The sequence below is a fragment of the Trichomycterus rosablanca genome, chromosome 15, assembly GCF_030014385.1.
Source record: "Trichomycterus rosablanca isolate fTriRos1 chromosome 15, fTriRos1.hap1, whole genome shotgun sequence".
NCBI lineage: Eukaryota > Metazoa > Chordata > Actinopteri > Siluriformes > Trichomycteridae > Trichomycterus > Trichomycterus rosablanca.
In genome coordinates, this window is record NC_086002.1 from 13,931,942 (window position 1) to 13,958,960 (window position 27,019).

At 40.3% G+C, this 27,019-nt stretch overlaps 1 protein-coding gene across 5 annotated transcripts in view; it reads right to left on the reverse strand.

Moving 5' to 3' along the window:
* dmd (dystrophin) overlaps positions 1 to 27,019 on the reverse strand; it is a 217,575-nt gene that overhangs the window by 43,280 nt on the left and 147,276 nt on the right. For 4 of the 5 annotated variants that reach the window (XR_010014843.1, XM_063010432.1, XM_063010434.1 and 1 more), the window contains 4 exons: positions 4,732 to 4,793; positions 3,826 to 3,900; positions 1,565 to 1,766; positions 700 to 785 (listed from right to left, as the gene is read on the reverse strand). Coding sequence is in view for 4 of the 5 variants with exons in the window: in XM_063010432.1 (XP_062866502.1) it covers positions 700 to 785; positions 1,565 to 1,766; positions 3,826 to 3,900; positions 4,732 to 4,793 (425 nt within the window). In the remaining variant the exon portion in view is untranslated. Of the gene's footprint in view, positions 1 to 699; positions 786 to 1,564; positions 1,767 to 3,825; positions 3,901 to 4,731; positions 4,794 to 21,848; positions 22,019 to 27,019 lie in introns of those variants that run through there. The other variant, XM_063010435.1, reaches the window with a different exon arrangement.

Here is a 27,019-nt window from a genome sequence, read left to right on the forward strand (position 1 = left end):
TGCACTAATACAGTTTATAAATAAAATAGTGTTTCCACTACACCGATCAGGCCTAACATTATAACCACCTTCCTAATATTGTGTTGGTCCCTCTTTTGCTGCCCCATATGCGACAAACTGTGATGCACTGTGTATTCTGACACCTTTCTATCAGAACCAGCATTAACTTCTTCAGCAATTTGAGCTACAGTAGCTCGTCTGTTGGATCAGACCACACTGGCCAGCCTTCGCTCCCCACATGCATCAATGAGCCTTGGCCGCCCATGACCATGTTCCTTCCTTGGACCACTTTTGACAGATACTGACCACTGCAGACCGGGAACAACCCACAAGAGCTGCAGTTTTGGAGATGTCATCACAATTTGGATAAAATGTTCACTTGCTGCCTAATATATCCCACCCACTAACAGGTGCCGTGATGAAGAGATAATCAGTGTTATTCACTTCACCTGTCAGTGGTTATAATGTTATGCCTGGTCGGTGTATATAGCATTCATTATCTGTGGAAAATTCAATCATCAATTAGTACAACTACCAAAAATGTGAAAATGTGACTACTTAGCTGTAACCAAACATAAGACATTGACGTTGATTTGACATCTTTACTTGGATTGTTTACAGCTATTTTATGGCTACATGCAAGATAAACAATCAATGTAAACATGTATACAGCAAACACTGAAGATGAAGAAAACTTACATCTGTACTTATCTTCAAGATGAGCTTTGCAGAGGGAGATTATTCCTGTTTTAAAAGAAAGTGTACGAATCTTTCCAGTTCTACCACTGTAAAAACAATAAACAAAATGTAATAATTAATACTAATACTAGGCTGTAACATTTGCATTATTTTAGCAGCAAGACGAGGCACTAATACTGACTTAATAATCAGCATTAAAAATTTTGAATTCCAATGGACCTTCTCTCATTGGTCTGATGTTCTGTTTCCAGTTCTGATGCTTGTGTGACCATTGAAAGAGCCGTCAAAAGTGGACACAAGTCAGCATGGACACTTTTACTGGCCTGCCACTATGTAGCCCCATACACAGAAGGGTTCGATGCACTTTTCTGTTGGTCCATACCAGACACCATAGCTTTCATGTCCTCTGGCATCAATGAGTTTTGGTTGGTAGCTTGTCCACTGTCGGATGGTACTGACCACAGCTGCATATGGGCCTGCCTTGCTGTTTCAGAAATACTCCATGGTCGTCTGGCCATAACCATTTACCCGTTATTTAAGTCACAAAGTGTTTTTGCTGATCATATCTGCTGCATTCCACACGTCTACAACAAATAACTACCTTCAGCCCAACTTGTCATATATCCCTGACTATTTCATAACATTTGTGCATGTCACAGACATAACATTCTCAAGGTTTTGACTAATCAGTGTTTAAATAGTTTGTTTTCCTAACAGTTTCACATTATTTTGTCTACAAACCGAGTCAAAAGACATAATGTGTGTAAATTTAACGTGGAATATGAACTGGAAGTAGCTAGAAATAGGAACCAGTTTCATTCATCAGATTAAATGGTACCTAAAGGTAAAAATGAAAGGTACTTACGTGTCATAAACATTCAGCAACCAGTTCAGACACATATCCACACATAGAGGTACGTTAACAAGGCCACTCTGCTGCTGCTCCAGACGGTCATAGATAGTGGTCAGACAGCTGATCACTTGTATGATATCAATAAACTGCTCGTTCTGTTTGAGGCTGTGCTGTTCGAATGCTTCACAGGCTGCCGACATCCCCAGTAGGTCCACTGAATGAAAGAATGATAGAATCTCTTTATTTACACTGTGTCCTATAACAAGCCCTGACAACAACTAAAAATTGTTTAATATACAACAGTTAGTTCCGACCTTACAATCTGATTGGTTGAGAAGCGTTCTAGCCGTGCTGATATTCGTGATAACAGCACGGTCTTTTCACACCACAACTGTATTACTCCGCTGACGCGTTGCCAGTAACGACAAGCTTCATGCACACAAACGCGTACGCAGGCGACACAGACTTTATTCCCGATCGCGTTTTAAATCCGTTATCTGATATACAATCTAGCGCACTGTGTAGGGAACACAGTGCGCTAGATTGTGTATCAGATCGCGGCTTTGTGTAGGGAACATAAATCCACGATCTGATACACAATCTAGTGCACTATGTAGGGAACTTTAATGTGTTTGTAACGCGAACAGTCAGCTTAATAGCCCAGTTAGCAGCTCCTAAGAGTTCTGTTATCACCCATATCCTTTGGTGTGTGTGAGAGGTTTTTTATTTATTTTTTTCCCTTCGGAGGTTCTTGTCTTCTTCTTCTTGTTCTTACCTCCCTGAAATGAGTTTTTGCAACTTGGGATGTCTGCTTTGTAGTGTTAAACTTTATATTCGTTGTGGAACTACTTTTTGGCGGAAGGTATTGTCAATATTAAAGCATATTTAATATGAAATTCAGGGCTTCTTTGATTTATTTTCTTTCTTTGTTTTGTAAAAACTGTTGTATAAAAGCAATAGAACACTTGAGGTCGGGTGTTATCGCAAATAACATCACTCGCCTTCGGCTCGTGCCTGCGACCGAATCACAGCCGTGATGTTATTCGCGATAACACACTCCCTCTCGTGTTCTAATGCTTAAGAAGATCATGCACCATACTTTGTGCAGGTAACTATGAAAAGAAGATATGCAAGTAACTATGTTCGTCGGTCTGTCTGTTGGTCTATTAGTCCATTGGTCTGTCTGTTGATTTGTCTGTTGAACTGTCTGTCTGTTGGTCTGTCTGTATTATGGTCTGTCTGTCAATCTGTTTGTCTGGTAATCTATTGGTATGTTGTTCTGTTTGTCGGTTGGTCTGTCTGTCTGTTGATTTGTTCGTTGGTCTGTCTGTATTTTGGTCTGTCAGTCTGTTGATTTGTCTGTTGGACTGTCTATCTGTTGGTCTGTTTGTTGATTTGTCTGTCGGTCTGCCCATTGGTCAGTCTGTCGATCTGTCTGTATTTTGGTCTGTTTGTCTGTTGGTTTGTTTGTCCATTGGTCGGTCAGTCTGTTGGTCTGTCTGTCTGGTAATCTGTCCATTGGTTTGTTGTTCTGTTTGTCAGTTGGTCTGTCTGTTGATTTGTTCATTGGTCTGTCTATCTGTTGGTATGTTTGTCTGTTAATTTGCCCGTCAGTCTGTCTGTTGGTCTGTTTGTTGATTTGTCCGTCGGTCTGTCCATTGGTCAAGTCTGTCGATCTGTCTGTATTTTGGTCTGTTTGTCTGTTGGTTTGTTTGTCCATTGGTCGGTCAGTCTGTTGGTCTGTCTGTTGATTTGTTTGTTGGTCTGTCTATCTGTTGGTATGTTTGTCTGTTAATTTGGCTCGGTGGGTAGCACTGTAGCCTCACAGCAAGAAGGTCCTGGGTTCGATCCCCAGGCGGGGCGGTCTGGTCCGAGTCCTTTCTGTGCAGAGTTTGCATGTTCTCCCCGTGTCTGTGTGGGTTTGCTCCGGGAGCTCCGGTTTCCTCCCACAGTCCAAAAACATGCAGTCAGGTTAATTGCCCTATAGGTGAATGGGTGTGTGTATGTGTGTCTGCCCTGCGATGGACTGGCGCCCCGTCCAGGGTGTTACTGTGTGTATTGCGCCCATTGAAAAGCTGGGATGAGCTCCAGCACCCCTCCCGCTACCCTAATTGGATAAGCGTTTAAGAAAGTGAGTGAGTTCTGTCACAGGGGACAATTTTGTCAAGGTCTAAGATATAAAATGAATAAATAAAACCATTAAATAAGGTTAAGATCCCACTGGTTAATTATAAATATGACTGGAATAAGCAATATAAATTAAACTGACTCACAACACAGAGCTTTTTGAAGTCGTCGAAGCTTCATTGCTGTTCTGTATGCTGAGAATCTTACATTGTTAAGATCCGCTATAAAGCAAAATAGTTAAAATCAAATGCAATGTCACTGCCCAAATAAATAAACAACAATTTTGGATTTCTCTTTACATTTCCACTCTGATTTTTTCTTTACATTTTGTCACTCAACACTGTTTCAAATTTTTAAGCAAAATGTCACTTTAGAAACCACAAAATGATGATTTAATTTAACATTTGCTTAATGTTAAACAGCAAAGTATCCCAACACATCACTCTATCACCACAATGCTGAACTGTAAGAAATATGATGTTCTTTCTGTGCAATGTAGTTTTAGATATAGACCAAACCTTAAAATACCCATGACTAGAACAAACAACAAAAATATTTGGGGGTCAACAAAATTTGGTAAATTTAATTTGAGCCTTTCTGTTTCTTAGAAAAGTTGATACCATTTTTATCTATACTTTTAGTAATGTTTAGATTTGGTAGGGTTAATAGTAATAGTGGTTAAGGTACTAGTAACTAGTAAAAAGGAGGCTGCTGGTTCAAGTCCCACTACTGCTAGGTTGCCACTGTCGGATCCCTGAGCAAGGACCTTAACCCTCAACTGTCTTCAGTCCCTGTTGTTTGTTGTAAATAAAAGTCAATTCTTTATTCCCATCCAAATTCCTTCAGGTGTATTCCAGTCAAACCTCCCTGTGCTTATTGGTCAAGAGTGGCACTTAAAAAAAGTACTTTACCCAGGTGGTGCAGCAGGTTAATAGGATAGCTAGATTTTTGAATCTCTGGTTTACTTATGTTGTAACCCAACTTTAGGTTATACAGACTAGCAATATTATGAGTATTGTTTAATGCAATACATGATAAGAAAAACTGCTTACCTAAAGACTGGTACAGCTCAGCCATTTTTGGATGGTCCCAACAAGTTGTTTGTGTCTGGTGGCTATATCAAGAAATCACAATAGAAAAAAGAGTTAATGATTTGTCAGCAGACTTAATGCTTTAATAACATATTAACCAATTTAAGTCAATGCTGCCCTCCATGTTTCACGTTGTGTGTGTGTTTGTACCAGGAAAAATCATAGCTTGTCTCAAAGCTGTTCTTAAGAATAAATAGAACACCTTTATTTGTCATATATACATATACAGGTGAACAGTACAATGAAATTCTTTCTTTGTGTATCCCAGTTTGTTTGGAAGCTGGGGTCTGAGCGCAGGGTCAGCCATTGTACGGCGCCCTTGGAGCAGAGAGGGTTTAAGGGCCTATCCCTGTAACTATTTCCATTCCTGTCAATGTTCAACAAAGGAATGTTTTCAAATCACAGTGGTAGGTTGCACAGGTCAAAATCTGGTCTCGCACAGGTTCACCGTAATCCAGATAACAACTGCATATTCAAACATTATGAAAAAATTATAGAAAAAGCTGATCATTGTGAAACCCCACTATGGTTAGACTTTTGTTAATTATTTTGACACCACAGCAAGTAAAATGACTGATCAATCTATCTGCTTTTGCATCTGAGACAATTCAGTTTAGCTCTAATTCCAGTAAGGGCTTAAAAGCACTATAGAGTGATGGGTAGTAAACAGGGTGCCTACTCTCTAAGGACAGATCAGCACATTGCGTAAAAAAAATTATTGCAAACAGTTACAAGTAGGGATGTAACAATACTCTCTACCCACGATGCGATGCGATTCATGATACTGGGTTCACGATGCGATTTTTCCTGATTTTTTAAAGAAAATTTAATTGAAGACAAATTATGACAAAGTTTCCTTTTATTATTTCTCTTAAAAAAATTAAATAAGCCGCTCAGGTGGTGCAGCGGTAAAAACACACGCTGGAACCAGACTGGGATCTTGAATACATCATATCAAATCTCAGCTCTGTCTTGCCGGCTGAGGCTGAGCGGCCACATGAACAATGATCGGCCTGTTGTTCAGATGGGCGGGACTAAGCCGGATATGGGTCTCTCTCGTTGACGTCACTACAGGGTTGCCAGGTTCTAAATTTTCCAGCCAAATTTATTTATGTGAGGATGCTTTTTAATTTGTATTTTTCATTTATTTATATAATGTGGGATTTGTTTTGAAATTTAATTTGTTTGTTTTTTTACACAAGAGGGAAATGTGCAGCATTGTTTTGCATAGTTTGTACCTACCTTCAAAACATTTTAGATACATAAAAGATAAGCACAAATACAGTATTTTATTTTTATTTTATTTATTTTTTATTTGTTTAATGCATTTTCTCCCCTTTTTCTCCCCCTTTAGCGCGTCCAATTGCCCAATTGCATCATGCTTCCTCTCCGCCTATGCCGATCCCTGCTCTGACCGAGGAGATCAAAGCTAACCCACGCCCTTCGACACGTGGGCAGCAAGCCGTATGCATCTTATCACCCACACATTGACGAGTGTTGTGCCACCTAGCGTTGTGTACGGAGAGACACACCCTAAGAGCACTCTTTCCTCACCTCTGTGTAGGCGCCTCTAATCAGCCAGCAGAGGTCGTAATTGCACAGGCGAGGTGAATAGCGCCAGTGCCCTCTACTGTTTAAAGTGAATATCGATTCATTATACACGTAAACCGATTTGAATCGTTACACATGTGAATCGATTTTTAACTGTCTTGTGGTGCATCGTTACATCCCTAGTTACAAGGGTACAAAAATCCCCTTTTTCCATTAAGTTTCTTTACATGTCAGCACCACTTCCTGGGTAGTGCCACTTTTAGGCATTTATCAGGCAGGGATATACAACTACAGGCATTCAAACTCTTTATTTATCCCCTCCACAGACTCAATGTCAAAAACAATGTTTTAGCAGGTTGTTAATAATATATACTTTGTTTAGTGGGTCACAAGTTTACATACACCAAGTTGGATGCTTTTAAAAAGCTTGGAAAATTCCAGAAAATGGCGTCAGAATGACTTAGAAGCTTCTGTTAGGCAGTTGAGGGTGTGCCTGTGGCAGTATTTTAGAGCTTACCTCCAGGGCCTACTTGCCTCTTTGCTTGACATCGAGGGAAAATCAAAAGACATCAGTCAATACATTAAAAAAAAAGAATTATGGACCTCTACAAGCCTGGTACCTCTTTGAGAGCAATTTCCAAAAGCCTAAAGGTACACACGTTCATCTGTTTAAACACCAAGCAACCCAGCCATCATATCATTCTGGAAGAAGATATGTTCTTCCTCCAAGAGATGAAAATTTTTTGGTGACAAAAATACAAGCAATCTTATGAAAATGCTTGAGGACACAGGTACACAAGTGTCTACATCAACAGTAAAACTTACTTGTCCTATATTGACATGACCTGAAGCCACTGCTCGAAAAGCGTCTTAAAAAGCCAGTTTCAGTTTGCAACTGCACATGGAGACAAAGATCTTACTTTTTGTATAAATGTCCTCTGGTCTGAAACAATAATTGAATCTCATGTATGTAGGATAAAGGCAAAGGATTGCAAAACAAAGAACACAATCCCAACTGTGAAGCACAGAGGTGGCAGCATCATGGCAGCATCAACAGACAGCAGAGGTCGCATTTCTGCATCGGCAGTGAAACTGCCCTCCATTGGGGACAACAAATTGTTTAACCAGGTTGACGGCACCAATTTTTTTTGCAACATACCCAAAGATAAAGTTAGGTACATCATGTTAAATAAAATAACAATGCTTACAGAAAAAAAAGATTAAAGCATTAATGTTCTTCTTTTATTACCATGTATCCATGTTGTTAACTGTTGGCTATGTATATTGTTTACAATCTTATTTCCTCGGCGGCTTCCATTAGTGGTCACGGGTAGGGCTGTCGCGGTGACAGAATTTCCCCTTGCGGTGTTCAGCCTGTCTCAATATCGCGGTATGCGGTTATATCGCTATTTTTTGTTTGTTTTTGAAAATTACTTAATTTATCTGCATTTTAGAGCTATATAAACAAGCTTTATTGTTAGGCTATGATTCGGTATATTATTGCTTTATAATGACAAAGATGAGACAGCTTTAAGACCAATGAAATGCGTGTTTATTGTTAAATACAGAACAGAGCAGGGATGCGCGTCTTTTCTCTATTAAAAAAAGGTTTAAATAAGCTTCTAGCCTAGGCTAGATATACACTGTGAAACAAAACAAAAGTGTTTAGGCTAAATATTTTAAATGCACATCTAATCAAAATATGGTAAAAAAAATAGAATAAAGAATAAAGTCTGTAAGAGTTTAAAACTGCGTTATCATGCGCGCTAGACGAACCAACATGTTCACCTGATGTGTTTTAGAGAGGATCTGAGTGGGGTAGTGATGTTCCCCTCGGCACTAAAACCCTCTCTGATGGTGCTTGTTGCATTAATACACTGTAGATGTACTGTACCTGCATGCGACTTTAGAGATCAGAGAAAGTCTAGCCTGGTTATCGCGCCACTATTAACCATCTATTTAGTAGGTATAATTAATATAACAATATATACTACATTTCAAGTTATTATTCGTTTCAATTAATTTTTATTCAACGAAAAAATGCATTTAAATAATTCCAGCAAGCCAGCAAGAGAGAATCTGCAGGCTGCAATGCCATATTAACCGTCATTAAGTGTTTTAGTTCACCAAGGCTGTTTAAATGTCGTCTAAATTACAAGTATTTATTGAGTGTGAACTCAATTTAATCATTAATAAACTTGCCTATAATTCCTGTTGCGATTGTTTACATTTTAAAACACAAAGCCTGACACTCAGCAGCAACGCATGAGAACAGGTTGCGGGAAAATGTCGCTCTTAGCTCATTTTCATTATGAATTTATTTAACATTTATTACGCACGAATGTAAGCGTATAAAACAAGATGGACCCTGCAACAATAAAAAAAAAAAAAGAAGAAAGAAAGAAAAAACGTGAATATCGCGGTGTTGCGGTTGCTTGGCATGCCCTGCGGTTGGCTGGTCTATACCGCGATATTTCAAAATTGCGGTTAGCGCGACAGCCCTAGTCACGGGCGGATCGTGATCCGCATTATTGATTTGGCACTACAATTCCCTGATTTATGCATCCTAGCGGCTAGGTACTTATAGGACAATTCAGTGTCTCCAATTAGCCGGAGCACCCGGAGGAAACCCACCGAGACATGGGGAGAACATGCAAACTCCACACAGAAAGGACCCGGACCACCCCGCCTGGGGATCAAACCCAGGACCTTCTTGCTGTGAGGCGACAGTGCTACCCACTGTGCCGCACTGTATATTGTTGTGTATACATTCATAATAGTAAACTACAGGGTTTGGACAATGAAACTGAAACACCTGTCATTTTAGTGTGGGAGGTTTCATGGCTAAATTGGACCAGTCTGGTGGCCAATCTTCATTAATTGCACATTGCACCAGTAAGAGCAGAGTGTGAAGGTTCAATTAGCAGGGTAAGAGCACAGTTTTGCTCAAAATATTGCAATGCACACAACATTATGGGTGACATACCAGAGTTCAAAAGAGGACAAATTGTTGGTGCACGTCTTGCTGGCGCATCTGTGACCAAGACAGCAAGTCTTTGTGATGTATCAAGAGCCACGGTATCCAGGGTAATGTCAGCATACCACCAAGAAGGACAAACCACATCCATTAACTGTGGACGCAAGAGGAAGCTGTCTGAAAGGGATGTTCGGGTGCTAACCCGGATTGTATCCAAAAAACATAAAACCACGGCTGCCCAAATCACGGCAGAATTAAATGTGCACCTCAACTCTCCTGTTTCCACCAGAACTGTCCGTCGGGAGCTCCACAGGGTCGATATACACGGCCGGGCTGCTATAGCCAAACCTTTGGTCACTCGTGCCAATGCCAAACGTCGGTTTCAATGGTGCAAGGAGCGCAAATCTTGGGCTGTGGACAATGTGAAACATGCATTGTTCTCTGATGAGTCCACCTTTACTGTTTTCCCCACATCCGGGAGAGTTACGGTGTGGAGAAGCCCCAAAGAAGCGTACCACCCAGACTGTTGCATGCCCAGAGTGAAGCATGGGGGTGGATCAGTGATGGTTTGGGCTGCCATATCATGGCATTCCCTTGGCCCAATACTTGTGCTAGATGGGCGCGTCACTGCCAAGGACTACCGAACCATTCTGGAGGACCATGTGCATCCAATGGTTCAAACATTGTATCCTGAAGGCGGTGCCGTGTATCAGGATGACAATGCACCAATACACACAGCAAGACTGGTGAAAGATTGGTTTGATGAACATGAAAGTGAAGTTGAACATCTCCCATGGCCTGCACAAGTCACCAGATCTAAATATTATTGAGCCACTTTGGGGTGTTTTGGAGAAGCGAGTCAGGAAACGTTTTCCTCCACCAGCATCACGTAGTGACCTGGCCACTATCCTGCAAGAAGAATGGCTTAAAATCCCTCTGACCACTGTGCAGGACTTGTATATGTCATTTCCAAGACGAATTGAAGCTGTATTGGCCGCAAAAGGAGGCCCTACACCATACTAATAAATGATTGTGGTCTAAAACCAGGTGTTTCAGTTTCATTGTCCAACCCCTGTAGTTCTAGTTACTGTTCTGCGCACCTGCAATGTTTATGTTGCTCCTATTATGAAATAAAGCTTTAGAGTTTTGTAGACACCAACCCTAGTGAAGTGTTTTATATTAACTTGTATGTGTATATATATATATAAATAAAATATATATACATATTGGAAACAACACAAAGACAAGATATTTAATCTAACTGTAGTTAAATGGATTTTTATTTTTCCACTCTTGCTTGATACAACACTCTATACTCCAGGGTCTCTGTTAATCTAGCTATTGGGGGTGCACGTACCAGTGCACTCTTAGTAGGGGGGTTGTGTTAGGAATGGTATCTGGCCTAAAACTGTAACAAATCAAATATGTGGATCAGAAGTCAGAGTTACATACTGGATCGGTCAAGGCCCGAGTTAACAATGATCACCACTAGTATGGGTAAACAACAGCATACTGGTGGAAACATTGCTACTGTTCAGCCAAGGAGAAGAAGGGAAAGGAATATTTTGAGACAGAAAGAGAGACAGAAGCATAAGAAAGTGGAGGTGAAAGCTGGACACTATGACTCTTGCTAGACAACTGGGCAATGACCGCAAAAGTGGTAGGAGAATCGGCTAGGGAGGTACTCTGTGTGATATGTGGACAAATGAAGAAAGAACAAGAGACCCGGTGGTGAAATGAAGTGTGGGAACTTTTATAAAAGTAGAAAAAAGAAGAAAATGAGGCATAAAGCAAAGGGACAAGTGGCAAAGGCTACAAACAAGCATATGGCAAGTTGTATGAGAAGTTGGATACTAAAAAGGGTGAGAAAAACTTGTACCAACTGGCCAGACAGAGGAACATAGCTGCAAGGATATACTGCAGGTTAGGATGATTAAATATGCAGGTGGGAATGTGCTGAGAAATGAAAAGAGTACTTTGATAAGCTGATGAATGAAGAAAATGAGAGAGAGGTTCGATGACGCAGAGACAGTGAACCAGGGAGTAGGGCTGGGCGATTTTCACGATTAATTCGGTTAATTCGCATGAATGTTTTCACCCGATGTTAGAAATGTGACAATCGCGATTGTTTACATACTTTATATTTTAATTAAAATACTAACATGTCACGAGGCAGAAACTGACCAGACGCTCGCGGAATATAAATCAAGGAAAGTTTAATATCAAAAGGGCAAAAACAGGGTACAAAACCAGCGAAAACTAAAACAGTAAACGGAAGATAACAAGGATTATACACGCTAACGGTTAGATTCAGAAAGAAGGAGCGCGCAAACACGATCGGCAAAACGAGACACACAAACAGAGTTCAAATAAGATTCACTGAATCAAACACAGCCGAACTGAATCAAAACTCCGGAGCCGATGAGCGCGATCAGGACTGACTGACCGGGGACATGTGCTAGTCACGTGACAGTCCGTGGGAGCATGGGAATTGTAGTCTATATTGTTAGAAGCAGAACTTGCCCCCTCCATCCACCCCCCAGAGTCACAAGAGGACAAAATCAAAGCTGAGCAGAGTGATTACTTGATGCCCCCCCCCCCCCCCCAGATACTGATACAGACTCACTTCACAGGCTTGTGTACCTTTTAAGAAACCTGTAAAGAACTTTTTGTAGTTTTGCACTTTTCCTAATGTAAGGAGGTTCTGCTGCACAATATTTAAAGTAAGGGTTGTTTGTGAGCTATTTTTATAAAGGATATAGCTAATTAAGATTTCTATTTTGTTTTAATTATTGTTATATCGTTATAAAGTTTGAGTCTCTTGAAAGGATAACTATGTGGTGCTGTTACTATTTTTCACTTCTGCAGTCTTTTACATTAAAATGCAAAAAAAAAAAAAGCAATTTGAGTCTTTTTTCAATTGCATTATACAAGAACAAAAAAATCTAAATCGTAATCGACAATCGGTAATAATATTAAAATAATTGAGATTTTTTATTTTTTTTTGCAAAATCGCCCAGCCCTACCAGGGAGTGCCTCAGATTAGAAAGGAGAAAGTGAGGGCAGCTATAAAGAGACCGAAGAGTGGAAAGGCAGTTGGCCAGGATGACATACCAGTGGAGGCAATAAAGTCTTTAACAAGAATGTCAAACAAAACTTTGGAATGTGAGAGGATGCCTGAGGAGTGCAGAAGGAACCTAATTGTATTGATTTTTAAGAATAAGAAGGATGTCCAGAGCTCCAGTAACTACAGAGGAATAAAGTTGATCAGCCACAGTATGAAGATCTGGGCAAGAGGAGGGACAGCTACGCTGAGATGATGAGAATTTGTGAGCAACAATATGGTTTAATGCCAGCAAAGTGGACCATAGATGCAATGTTTGCTTCAAACAGTGTTGATGGAGAAGGGAAGTCCAGAAGGAGTTGCACTGTGTTTGTAGATCCAGAGAAAGCTAATGATAGGGTGCTGAGAGAGCAGCTGTGGTATTGTTTGAGGAACTCCAGAGTGGTAGAGAAGTATTTGAGGTATGTATGAGGACAGCGTGACAACGTTTGAGTACTGTAGGAATGACAAACAGATTTAAAGTTTGAGGTAAGGCTACATCAAGAAGACCTTTCCTGTTTGTAGTAGTCCTGATGGACGAAGTTAGGCAGGAGTCTCCACGATCTATGATGTTCATGGAAGACATGCTGCTGCTGGGGACCCCAGGGGCATCCAAGAAAGGTGTATATTCGCCTGAAACACACTCTCTTTGATGTGTATGCACTCCACCAATCCCTTCTTATTCACCCATACTTTGGTGGATTTATGAACGCCTCGGTCTCTGCGCTCCTCCACTTTCTGTACAGGGGCCCTGGGCCTTTAGTCTGGTGTTTCCTACCCAGCAGATTTTGTCTGCTGCAGGCGTTAGCCAGCTGACTGGAAGCTTAGAATCTCTGGTGTGCTAGCAGATTATCCTGCTGCACCACCCCAACATTGTGATTTGTAGTAAGTGTAGGGAGCAGGTTGAGGAGGGCCTGGAGAGTTAAAGGTATGCATTGGGGAGAAGGGGAATCAAAGTTAGCAGGAGTAAAACGGAGCACATGTGCGAGGGTTGTAAAATTACTTACATTTCTAGCAAATGTTGCTTTCAGAAGCATTGGGTGTCTTTTAAAATTAAGAAGATATACAACACAGTCTATGCCAAAGCCTTAATATTCCGTATCTATTATACCAACGCTCCCCAACCTTTTTAGCACCATGGACCGGTTTCATATAAGATATGATTTCATGGACCAGTAGGGGGAGGAAGATTTAAAATAAATTAACTGAACTACTGACAAATGAGCTTTTTTTGCTGCATCGAGACGCTGCTCCCACCTAGGGGTGATTGGAGACAATAACACCCATAAAAAAGCAGTGTTTTCATTGCTTTTGTAGCGATCTCTAATTATTTGTATTTTTCAGTGTGGCCCGGTGGTTGGGGACCACTGTATTATACTGCACAGTTCACTCTTTTTTTACCAAAGCAAGTACAGAAGAAGTATGCACCTTTGGCTTTCTATAGCTGTCAGAGGTTAGGACCTGGCACCTAGCTTAGAGCACGTTTCTTAAAGCCACTATTTTTTGTGCTCCTTGTAAATACAGATTTAAATAAACTGAAGAGACCTGTACCCATAATGTCCTAATTACTTGTCAATAATTTAGTTACAGCAAATAACAGTTGCAGAAATTTTCCTTATATGTATGCAAACCTGAACTGTATGCATGTCTCTGTGTCTGAGTGTACTCAAATTGTGTCTGTTGATGCATGAATGCGTGTTCTTGCCCATCCTGCATATAAAGCATTACACCAGCTAAACAGTGATTTAAGTGATTTTAGTTTATCTGATAATTACAGGCAAAAAATAGGTGTGGTGTCTGTGTCCTGTCGGAGACAGTAGATTTCTTATACTATGTAGTGGTACAGTGATACAGGTACACTGAGGTACAGGTAAAAATCTGGTCTCTCAAAGGCGCTACTAAACGATGATTGTTCTTAATGAGATAAATGTTCTAACTGAAGTAAAAAAACAGAGAATTTACAACTTAACCCACTTTATGCATTGGCCTAGGAACTGGGAGGTGGAGCGTGTCTTCTACAATATTTAAATAACCATATTTGAATGAAGTTCTTTTGCATAAATTTACTACGTAGAGCATGGTTTAATGGTGGAGGTAAGGTTGCTAGGTGTGGACTATGTCAGTAATTACTTAACTTTTTATAGACCTGTACTGCTTAAAAAACAAACCTCCTGCATCGTACACCCCCTCCTACACAAACACATGTATGCATATTGCCATAATACATACAGTGCACAGATGTTGTGCCATTGCCCCTTTGTCACACAGAATTATATTAAATAATTTTTAAATGATGTTACACAAAGAACACATTAAAGAACAGAAAAATGAACCACATTTTATAAAACATAATATAATTTAAACCCTTTTAACTTAATGGTGACTTTAACTATTAAAAATTACAAAAAAACACAAAAAACTTTGCTGAGTATAAGTAGGTTAGTCATTAGACGTACGCTACTGGGGATCCAGTCGATTTTGAGGTTGATTCTTTTTACCCTTATTTAAGCTGATTTTGCATATTGCCCATCAGCTTCCAATACCCCAAAATTTTTAATAAAACCTACTGCATAAAAATATGACGCTTTTACTTGATGTTAGGGCTGGCCGGTATGACCAAAAATTTGTATCACAGTTTCACGGTATATCACGGTATGTTTTTTTTGTATGACTGGGACTTTTTATATGTCTGCGGCTTATTCTACTGTCATACATATATAGAATATAAAAAGTTTTTATTTCACCATTTATATAATGAAGGGTTTGATAAGGTTTGCTTGGTCTCACTAATTGAAACAATATATGATGGAATCAGTACATGTGAAACAGGTGCAATGAATACAATTCTTATTGCTCATTAAATATTTAAGTATTGTACAATTACCCTTAGTTCTGTCTTTAACGATTAGGCCATCTTATAGGCTAGTGGTTAAGGTACTGGACTAGTAATCAGAAGGTTGCTGGTTCAAGTCCGACCACTGCCAGGTTGCTGCTGTTGGGCCCTTGAGCAAGGTCCTTAGCCCTCAATTACTCAGACTGTATACTGTAACTGTACTGTAAGTCGCTTTGGATAAAAACGTCTGCTAAATGCTGAAAATGTAAATGAAATGGGATATTAAATGAAATCAAATCTCTTTTACTGTCACGTCACATTAACACAGGTGTGAAAGATCTTAGGTGCATAGTCCCTCACAGTTGCAATACACATTAAATACAAAATATACACAGACTAACATACACTTGCACTATCTGTTCAATATATACAGCAAAGCAACAGAAATATAAAAGTACCCATCTAACCTATGCACAAAAACAACCTCACACCTTTCCCCATACCTTCTGAGATGATGTTTTATGAGGAGACAACTGAACCTATTTAAACAACAAAAAGAACATGATACAAACAGAATTATGGTAGCAGTAGTTCTGGGCTTCATCAGAACCTGGATGACTTTTTTTTTTTATTTAGGCAACAACAAATTCCACTTGAAGAAAATTTAGAAGAATCTAAGCTCAACTGTTTATGAGCCTAGACTGAGGTGTAATTAGCTTAGGCATTTTGGAGCAGTCTTGACTTGAACGAAATAAAGATGATGTGGCAAGACATAAAACGAATTAAAGAAAACCTTAAAATTAAAGCGTCTGGTTTGAAGAAGAGCAGATTAAATTCAGCCACAGTGAATGTGAATGACTTATATCAAGTGTTGGACAGCGTTAAGTCTTATTCATTGTTGCTATTCGTAGTCTAACCAGTTTTTAAGATGAGAGGGTAATTACTTTTTTCTTTTAACAAGGATATTAGAGTGTTGGATGACTTTTGTTTCCTAAATAAATTCAATAACATTTTATAAAATGCGTTTAGTTGAGACATAACACATACAAGCTTGTTTGGTAACCGTTTTCTTAAATGATCAGAAATAATTTTGTGTGACAATTAGGCAACAGAAGCAATCAGAGAGACGGCAATGACTTTTTTTAACAGTAGAGAGGGGAGAAACTTCAAATGTATTTTGACTTTGTACTTTTATTATCAGAGTGTAAATCAGCTCCACTTACCATATAGGAGCACTTTGTAGTTCTACAATTACTGACTGTAGTCCATCTGTTTCTCTGCATGCTTTGTTAGCCCCCTTTCATGCTGTTCTTCAATGGTCAGGACCCCCACAGGACCACTACAGAGCAGGTATTATTTAGGTGGTGGATCATTCTCAGCACTGCAGTGACACTGACATGGTGGTGGTGTGTTAGTGTGTGTTGTGCTGGTATGAGTGTATAAGACACAGCAGCGCTGATGGAGTTTTTAAACACCTTACTGTCACTGCTGGACTGAGAATAGTCCACCAAACAAAAATATCCAGCCAACGGTGCCCCGTGGGCAGCGTCCTGTGACCATTGATGAAGGTCTGGAAGATGACCAACTCAAACAGCAGCAATAGATGAGCGATCGTCTCTGACTTTACAACTACAAGGTGGACCAACTAGGTAGGAGTGTCTAATAGAGTGGACAGTGAGTGGACACGGTATTTAAAAACTCCAGCAGCGCTGCTGTGTCTGATCCACTCATACCAGCGCAACACACACTAACACACCACCACCATGTCAGTGTCACTGCAGCGCTGAGAATGATCCACCACCTAAATAAGACCTGCCCTGTGGTGGTCCTGTGGGGGTTCTGACCATTGAAGAACAGGGTGAAAGGGGGCTAAAAAGCATGCAGAGAAACAGATGGACTACAGTCAATAATTGTAGAACTACAAATTACAGCTTCTGGTAAGTGAAGCTGATAAAATAGACAGTGAGTGTAGAAACAAAGAGGTGGTTTTAATGTTATGGCTGATCAGTGTATATTACAGCTTTTGGACATCTAGGTTGAAAAATTATTAACTTATTGCAGTGTGGTTGGTTTTAGAATTTTAAAATGTTAATACATTCCATTAATGGACTGCAATTAAGTCCTCCACATTTTTTTTGCTGAAGCATAATTTTCCACTGTCACAATACATGGCTTCTTTTAAGTCTCCTCTAATAAGAGACTTGGCAGCACAGTGGCTTAGTGGGTAGCACTGTCGCATCACAGCAAGAAGGTCCTGGGTTCGATCCCCAGGCGGGGCGGTCCAGGTCATTTCTGTGTGGAGTCTGCATGTTCTCCCCATGTCTGTGTGGGTTTCCTCCGGGAGCTCCGGTTTCCTCCCACAGTCCAAAGACATGCAAGTAAGGTGAATTGGAGATACAAAATTATGCATGACTGTGTTTGACATTAAACTTGTGAACTCATTAACCTTGTGTAATAAGTAGGGATGTAACGATGCACCACAAGACAGTTAATAATCGATGCAAATATGCCACGATTCAAATCGATTGAGATGTAAAATGAAGCGATATTCACTTTAAACAGCAGAGTGCACTAGCCCTATTCACCTTGCCTGGTTGACGTCACTACACAGAGTTGCCAAACAAACAAACTCCTCTAATTACACACCCAAATATTATGATGCCCCCACTTCCAGTGTGTACATGGTGTTCCTGTGATAGTTCAAGTATTATTCTTGCTGTTGAGAGTTGTTTTTTTGTTTTATCCCTTGTTCTGATTTATCCAAATGCTTAAATTTGCACATTTTAGATGTTTATTGCTGTGCTTACATTTTTCTAATTAAAAGAGTTTTGCATAGGGTGCAGAAACAAATGAATTGATTAGCGTTCTCTGTATAACTCTGTGTTTAGGTTGTCCTACAATTCTTTTAATGTGACTGCTGGTTTCTTTTTAATTGTTCTTTAGTTGGCGCGAAGCACATTGTGAAATCTTGCATGATGGGGGTATGATTTGTGGTTTCATAAACTTTCCACTTGTGAATTACCTAACCAATCATAATTGGGATGTTTAAGTTATTTACCAAATAGTCTGCATATCTGTACAGTATATGCCATTTTCCCCATCAATAAACAATTTTTCACAAAGGTATTCGGACCCTTTGCTGTGGCACTCTAAATTGTGGTCAGGTGCATCAAATGATCCTTAAGATTAGTCTACTACACAATTAGATTTTACCTGATACCTGCCATATGAATTAATTAGACATTGTTTGGAAAAAACACACAACTGGGTCCATAAGGGCCCACAATTTACACTGCATTTTCAGGACGAAAACAAAACCACTGTCAAACCAAGTCCATGGAACTGGATCTCTGTGATAAAATTGTGGCAAGGCATAGATCAGCCCAAGGATGAAAAACAACAGACCTTTAGGTTTTGACAAGACCACACTGGCCTTGATAATTTTGAAACAGACTAAGCTTGGCACAACCTTGAACATTCCTAGAGTTGGCTGCCTGACCAAATTGAGCATCAAGACAAGAAAGGCTTTGGTCAGGAAGGTAGAACTGACTTTAATGGCCTGTTTCCACTGCAAGGTTTAGTGGATGTCTCCATTCACAAAATTCTCTTGTCTGATAAAACAAGAACAGCAAGCACTACATCTGTTGAAAAACAGGCACTGCTAATCACCTGACTTATACCATCAATACAGTGAAACATGGTGGTGGCAGCATCATTCGTGGGAGTGCTTCACAGCATGAGAGACAGAATGACTAGCAGAAATTGATGAATGCAAACAAATACAGGAACAGTAACATACATGAAGAAAACTTCCTCCAGAGCACAATGTAGACTAAGACTGGGGTGATGATTCACCTCTCAACGTGACAATGACCCAAAGCATATAGCCAAAACAACACTGGATTGTCTCACCATCCAGAGCTTAAAAGAATCTGCCATGAACAATGAGATAAACTGACTAAATCCAGGTTTGCAAAGTGTTTCCAACAACACTTGCTGCTGTAATTGCTGCCAAATGCAACCTCACACCTTTCCTTATACCATTTGGAATTTGGAATGGACTTTTCAGACAACCAAAATGTATTTATTAGGATTTTAATGTCATGTTTTACATTGTAGTTATTCATCATTTCACAAGTTTATTGTCAAACACAGTCATGGACAATTTGTATCTCCAATTCACCTCACTCACATGTCTTTGGACTGTGGGAGGAAACCGGAGCTCCCAGGAAGAACATGAAACCTGAGGATCGACAGTGCTACCCATCAAGCCACTGTGCCGCGCAGACAACAAAAAAAACATCATACAAACAGAGTTATGGTAGCAGTAGTTCTGGGCTTTATCAGGACCAGGATGACTTTTTTACTTAGGTGTCAAGCACTTTTGACTTGAACTCAATAAAGATGATGTGGCAAGAAATAAAAATAATTAAAGAAAACCTTAAAACAAAATCGTCTTTACAAAAAGTCAAGGGTCCTAAATACTGTCCACTGGACATACATTTATGTACATAAGTGCAAGTGTATACACTGATCAGCCATAACATTAAAACCACCTCCTTGTTTTCACACCCACTGTCCATTTTATCAGCTCCACGTACCATACAGAAGCACTTTGTAGTTCTACAATTACTGAGTGTAGTCCATCTGTTTCTCTGCATGCTTTGTTAGCCCCCTTTCATGCTGTTCTTCAATGGTCAGGACTCTCCCAGGACCACTACAGAGTAGGTATTATTTGGGTGGTGGATCATTCTCAGCACTGCAGTGACACTGACATGGTGGTGATGTGTTAGTGTGTGTTGTGCTGGTATGAGTGGAAAGGACAGCAATGCTGATGGAGTCACTGCTGGACTGAGAATAGTCCACAAAACAAAACATCCATCCAACAGTGCCACGTGGGCAGCGTCCTCTGACTTTACATTTACAAGGTGGATACATTAGGTAGGAGTGTCTAATAGAGTGGACAGTGAGTGGACACGGTGCAAGCTGTAGCCTAGTGGTTAAGGCACAGGACTAGTAATCCAAAGGTTGCTATGTTGCTGCTGTTGGGCCCTTGAGCAAGGCCCTTAACCCTCAGTTGCTCAGACTGTATACTGTAACTGCAATGTAAGTGGCTTCGGATAAAAGCGTCAGCTAAATGCCAAAACTGTAAATGAAGGGATTTCAGTGCATTTGTGGCAGTTGTAGCCTAGTGGTTAAGGTACTGGACTAGTAATCAGAAGGTTGCCGGTTCAAGCCTCACCTCTGCCAGGTTGCAGCTGTTGGGCCCTTGAAGCAAAGTTCTTAACCCTCAATTGCTTAGATTGTATACTGTCACAACTGTAAGTCGCTTTGGATGAAAGCGTCTGCTAAATGCCGAAAATGTAAAATGTAAATGTAAAAACTCCAGCAGCGCTGCTGTGTCTGATCCACTCATACCAGCACAACACACACTAACACACCACCACCATGTCAGTGTCACTGCAGTGCTGAGAATGACCCACCACCCAAATAATACCTGCTCTGTGGTGGTCCTGTGGGGGTCCTCTAACAAAGTATGCAGAGAAACAGATGGACTTCAGTCAGTAATTGTAGAACTACAAAGTGCTCCTATATGGTAGTATAGTAAATCACACCTTAAGTCCATCTTCTGCATGTTTTTTGAGAGAATGTAAGAAGCCGGTGTAAGCAGAGTAAACCACGTACAGGGGAAACATGCGTTAACTCCCCACAGACAAATGCGAGTAACGAATCTAGGATCTCTCGATGATCCAACTGCTACACCGTGCCACCATTACTGAGGGTCATACTGAGACGTATTTACTGTAATTTACCGCAGCTTTTACTTATGTATGTATGTACTTATGTGCAACGATTAAGAAGATTGAATAATAAAACGGCCTGCGCCCTGTATGTACAAGCGACATGTAGAACAACTGAGCCTTGTAATACGGCCTTGTGCCAGATCTCTTACTGCAATCATAATATGTACTTTGATTCATCCATGTATTAACGACGTATTATAGGAACTGTATCTGCATAAAATAGGTAAATACAATACACGATGACTAACTTTAATGCGTAACGCTTGACTGTCATCCCAAGAGTCAATACTACATTATACTGGATTGAATTCATCCCTACTGCACTAGTTTACGATGAACTGATACATAAACATAAACACACTGACCACAATACTGCACTATGCTTCTGTTTATGTGTGCATAATATGATTAAACGCATCATATCTTTAAGAAGATGAAGCCAGGCAGGCCTTGCTCAATTAAACATGTTATTAGAACCTTATAATGCATTATTACTACAACACTAAGCAAACAGACTGCTAGGGACTCCCGCATCTAAACTAGGCTCTATGAAGTATGAACACTATGACCAGAGCTCAGGAATGTACACAGCAAATGCATGTATAATATGTGATTGCAACAGAAAATAATATGTGACATGCACCTGCTGAGCTGTAAAAAAAAAAAAACCCAGTAAGAGTAACGTGACAACATGTGTATATTTTATTAAACGCGCTAACAAAGCTAACACACAAATAATAACAATAAACTCCTTTAAGGTGCTCTACTTTTCCCAAGGCGCATTAATCGACACAGACGCATCGCACTTACTTCCTCAGCTGTTCCCTCATGGTGTAAACACTGCAGTTTATCCAGATGTTTGTTTTCTTTCTAATAATCCGGGAATGCACAGGATTCACAGTAGCGTGAATTTTGGTGTTACCCCCTTCCGTAGGGAAAACGCGTCAGATTTTTCCTGCAATCCCTTTACAAGAGCAGCAGAGACGAGGCGGGGCTTTTCGTTTTCTCCTTTCCTTCCCTTCCCTTCCCCCCCCCAAAACCTTCATCGATAACCCCAACGATTCAGCTGGCTAAATAACACTGCTTCACCGCCTCATCGATGGGGTCCTGATTTACAGAAAACGCACAAAGTACATTTAAATATCAATAATCAATATAATATATTCTGTGACTGGTTATAAGCCACCACCAGCCAGTTATGTCCTACACCAAGGTTGTACTTACAATTTACACGACACCCTGATATTCAGATACACTGGTACCTTGAAACTTAACATCAATTGGTTCTGGGAGTGGTGTTGAGTTTAAAAGGAGTTGAGTTTCAAGGTTTTTCTTTCTTTTTCTTTTTTTTTACGTGTATGGGATGTATGGGCCAGAACATTAAAACCACCTTGTTGCTATACTCACTGTCTATTTTATCAGCTCCACTTACCATACAGAAGCACTTTGTAGTCCATCAGTTTATCTACATACTTTTAAGCCTGCTTTCACCCTGTTCTTCAATGGTCAGGACCCCCACAGCACAGGTATTATTTAGGTGGTGGGTTAGTGTGTGCTGTGCTGGTATGAGTGGATCAGGCACAGCAATGCTGCTGGAGTTTTTCCACTCACTGTCCACTCTATTAGTCAGAGACGATCGCTCATCTATTGCTGCTGTTTGAGTTGGTCATCTTCTAGACCTTCATCAGTGGTCACAGGACGCTGCCCACGGGACGGTGTTGGCTGGATGTTTTTGGTTTGTGGACTATTCTTAGTCCAGCAGTGCTGCTGTGTCTGATCCACTCATACCAGCACAACACACACTAGCACACCACCACCATGTCAGTGTCACTGCAGTGCTGAGAATGACCCACCACCCAAATAATACCTGCTCTGTAGTGGTCCTGTGGGGGTCCTGACCATTGAAGAACAGCATGAAAGGGGGCTAGCAATGCATGCAGAGAAAGAGATGGACTACAGTCAGTAATTGCAGAACTACAAAGTGCTTCTATATGGTAAGTGGAGCTGATAAAATGGACAGTGAGTGTAGAAACAAGGAGGTGGTTTTAATGTTATGGTTGATCGGTTTATATTTTAGGCTTATAAAAAATAATGGGGTTGTGTTTGACACTTAAAACACAAATATAATATAAAAATCACTGAAATACAATTGAAAACAGTTAAAAATCATTAAAAAAATACAACCTTATGCTTCTTAATCGTGGAGATGCTTGATCTTGGAATACCGTATTTCATTCAGTAAAGGCGCATTCACGTGAGAAGCAGCAAAATAGCTTTTGCGCTGGCTGTGCCGTTATTTCTATGAAGTGTGCGGTGCACAAAGCTTAACGTAACTTATTGTACTAAAACAGAGAGCGAGGAATTTCATTAGTGGAGAGAACTTATGAGCAGTAATAATTAAGAAGTGTTTCTGTTTTTGGTGTTTCTGTGTCAGTCATGTTAAGCTTTTTTTTTTTTTTTATAAAAAGCGGTTTAGACTCTCTTGGAAAAGCTGATTCTTACAATTTCTCAGCACCCCAAGCTATAACACAAGGTTAAAAGTGAAACAGGAGAAAAATCCAGCTAAACACAGATACATGTGGACGCTTTCAGAGTGAATTTGACTGTTATTCCAAACAAATGATGTATTACTGCACTACCCCAGTCAAGCGCTGAACAAATCGGCTGTTCATTGGTCGTTTAAAATTAATTAAATAAATAAATACGTTGAGTTTAAGGTAAACGTTGAGTTTAAGGGTACAAATTTCTCGACAAAAGATTTTGATTTCAGGGGACGTTGAGTTATAAGTTACCACTGTATGCTCAAAATGCCCCCCATACACTATGGTAAAAATGCTGATGTAAAAAACATGTCAAGTCAAGTCAAATTTATTTGTATAGCACTTTTTACAACAGACATTGTTTCAAAGCAATTTACAGGACCCAAGACCAACATACCAAATCCCTTGCTGGGCAAGCCAAGGGCGACAATGGCAAGGAAAAAACTCCCATAAAACATATTCCACACACTAGCTTTGCGTAATGTTAGGATCAGTCAGGTGTGCCATCAGTTCATTTTGATATAACATGAATGTTTTAGCATGGTAGGACTCCCACCCCACTTCCTTTCCCCACAACTTGGTCCCCCTTCACTGATGGATCCGACCTTGAGTTACGCAATCAAAAAGATCAAAAAGTAACGTTTTTCAATTCAAATCAAAGTCAGCCAAATGTTAAATAGCTGTCCATGTGGTGCTGCTACAGATGATCAAATGTCTACTAATTCTCTATGTCAGGGGTGTCAAACTCATTTTCATCAAGGGCCACGGTCACTTTTTTACAGTACAATTTTACAGTGTATTTTAAGACAATCATATGTCTTTTAAGCTCTCCCGGGCCTTGAGCTTGAGTTCCCTATGTAGTCAACCTGTATGGTATACTTAAATGTTTCCTTTAACATACACTATATTGCCAAAAGTATTCACTCACCCATCCAAAGCATTGAATTCAGGTGTTCCAATCACTTCCATGGCACAGGTATATAAAACCAAGCACCTAGGCATGCAGACTGCTTCTACAAACATTTGTGAAAAAATGGTTCGCTCTCAGGAGCTGTTCTCTGGCAAGCCGATGGACGAGTCTGGGTTTGGTGGTTGCCAGGAGAACGGTACTTGTCTGACTGCATTGTGCTAAGTGTAAAGTTTGGTGGAGGGGGGATTATGGTGTGGGGGTGTTTTTCAGGAGTTGGGCTCGGCCCCTTAGTTCCAGTGAAAGGAACTCTTAATGCTTCAGCATACCAAGAGATTTTGGACAATTTCATGCTCCCAACTTTGTGGGAACAGTTTGGGGATGGCCCCTTCCTGTTCCAACATGACTGCGCACCAGTGCACAAAGCAAGGTCCATAAAGACATGGATGAGCCAGTTTGGTGTGGAAGAACTTGAGTCCTGACCTCAACCCGATAGAACACCTTTGGGATGAGGAGACTTCGGTGTTTATGCCAGGCCTTCTCGTCCAACATCAGTGTCTGACCTCACAAATGCGCTTCTAGAAATATGGTCAAAAATTGCCATAAACACACTCCTAAATCTCGTGGAGTTGAAGCTGTTATAGCTGCAAAAGGTGGGCCGACATCATATTGAACACTATGGATTAAGAATGGAATGTCACTCAAGTTTATATGCGTGTGAAGGCAGAGGAGCGAATACTTTTGGCAATATAGTGTAGCTTCTCTTAGGCTGAAGCAGAGCAAGCTATAGCCAGTCATTCTAGCAATCGTTATGCAGCTTGATGGACTTTTGTAACCAGTGTGCTGTTTAACACCTGAGACAGCATAAGTTAATGTTTCTATGAATAAGGCTACTGTGAATGGTAGCCTGCTTAAATAACTCCAGGTGATATGCCAAATGACCTGGGAGCATTTTTACCTGCCATCTCTGAAATAAAAGGTAAAAATGTAAAAAGGTTTTTATATTTTTGATTGTAATAAAATATGGGTGTGTTTAGTGTTCAACTACATGAAATTCTATAGGCTACACAACCATCATACCTTACCATGCTTTACTTTCCTAGATCCACAACTTTTACCAGAAAAAATACCTTCCAAAATGAAGCAAAGAAAAACGCTTACTGCTTGTATAGGCATACTGTGGAGATGCATGTAATACGTTACTGTAATCTGTCTAATGGATAATACGTGAAACGCTTATAAAACAGAAATCATTGATTTTTTTCACAAACGTTTGTGCATTTTCATTCATCTGAATTACACTGAAAACTGTACAAAACACACACATCTGATGTTTTCTGGAGGGAAGCCGGCACATTTTTCTATCATGCAAGTCTACAGTAGCACAACAGTAGGAGGTCTACTTTGTCTATTTTACACTTAATGATGTATCAGGTGAGAGTAGCACCTGCACTTTGTGATTATATAGCCAAGCTGCTAAACACATTTAGATTAAGTATGGATATCAGCACACCAAAGGTGTATACACCGATCAGCCATAACATTAAAACCACCTCCTTGTTTCTACACTCACTGTCCATTTTATCAGCTCCACTTACCATATAGAAGCACTTTGTAGTTCTACAATTACTGACTGTAGTCCATCTGTTTCTCTGCATGCTTTGTTAGCCCCCTTTCATGCTGTTCTTCAATGGTCAGGACTCTCCCAGGACCACTACAGAGCAGGTATTATTTAGGTGGTGGATCATTCTCAGCACTGCAGTGACACTGACATGGTGGTGGTGTGTTAGTGTGTGTTGTGCTTGTATGAGTGGATCAGACACAGCAGCACTGATGGAGTTTTTAAACACCTCAATGTCACTGCTGGACTAAGAATAGTCCACCAAACAAAAACATCCAGCCAACAGCGCCCCGTGGGCAGCGTCCTGTGACCACTGATGAAGGTCTAGAGGATGACCAACTCAAACAGCTGCAATAGATGAGCGATCGTCTCTGATTTTACATCTACAAAGTGGACCAACTAGGTAGGAGTGTCTAACAGAGTAGACAGTGAGTGGACACAGTATTTAAAAACTCCAGCAGCGCTGCTGTGTCTGATCCACTCATACCAGCACAATACACACTAACACACCACCACCATGTCAGTGTCACTGCAGTGCTGAGAATGATCCACCACCTAAATAATACCTGCTCTGTGGTGGTCCTGTGGGGGTCCTGACCATTGAAAAACAGGGTGAAAAAAGGCTAAAAAGGTATGTAGAGAAAAATATGGACTACAGTCAGTAATTGTAGAACTATAAAGTGCTTCTATATGGTAAGTAGAGCAGATGAAATGGACAGTGTGTGTAAAAACCAGGTGGTTTTAATGTTATGGCTGATCGGTATACGTATATTGCTTGTTAAGAAATGTTATTCTTGAACTGTTGAATTATTTGCTTTTACATTACTTACATATTACTCAACAATAAATCCATTTCAAGTTCATCACAGTTGTTTGCACAATAGGTGAAGATAGCTAAACCGCTACCACTACT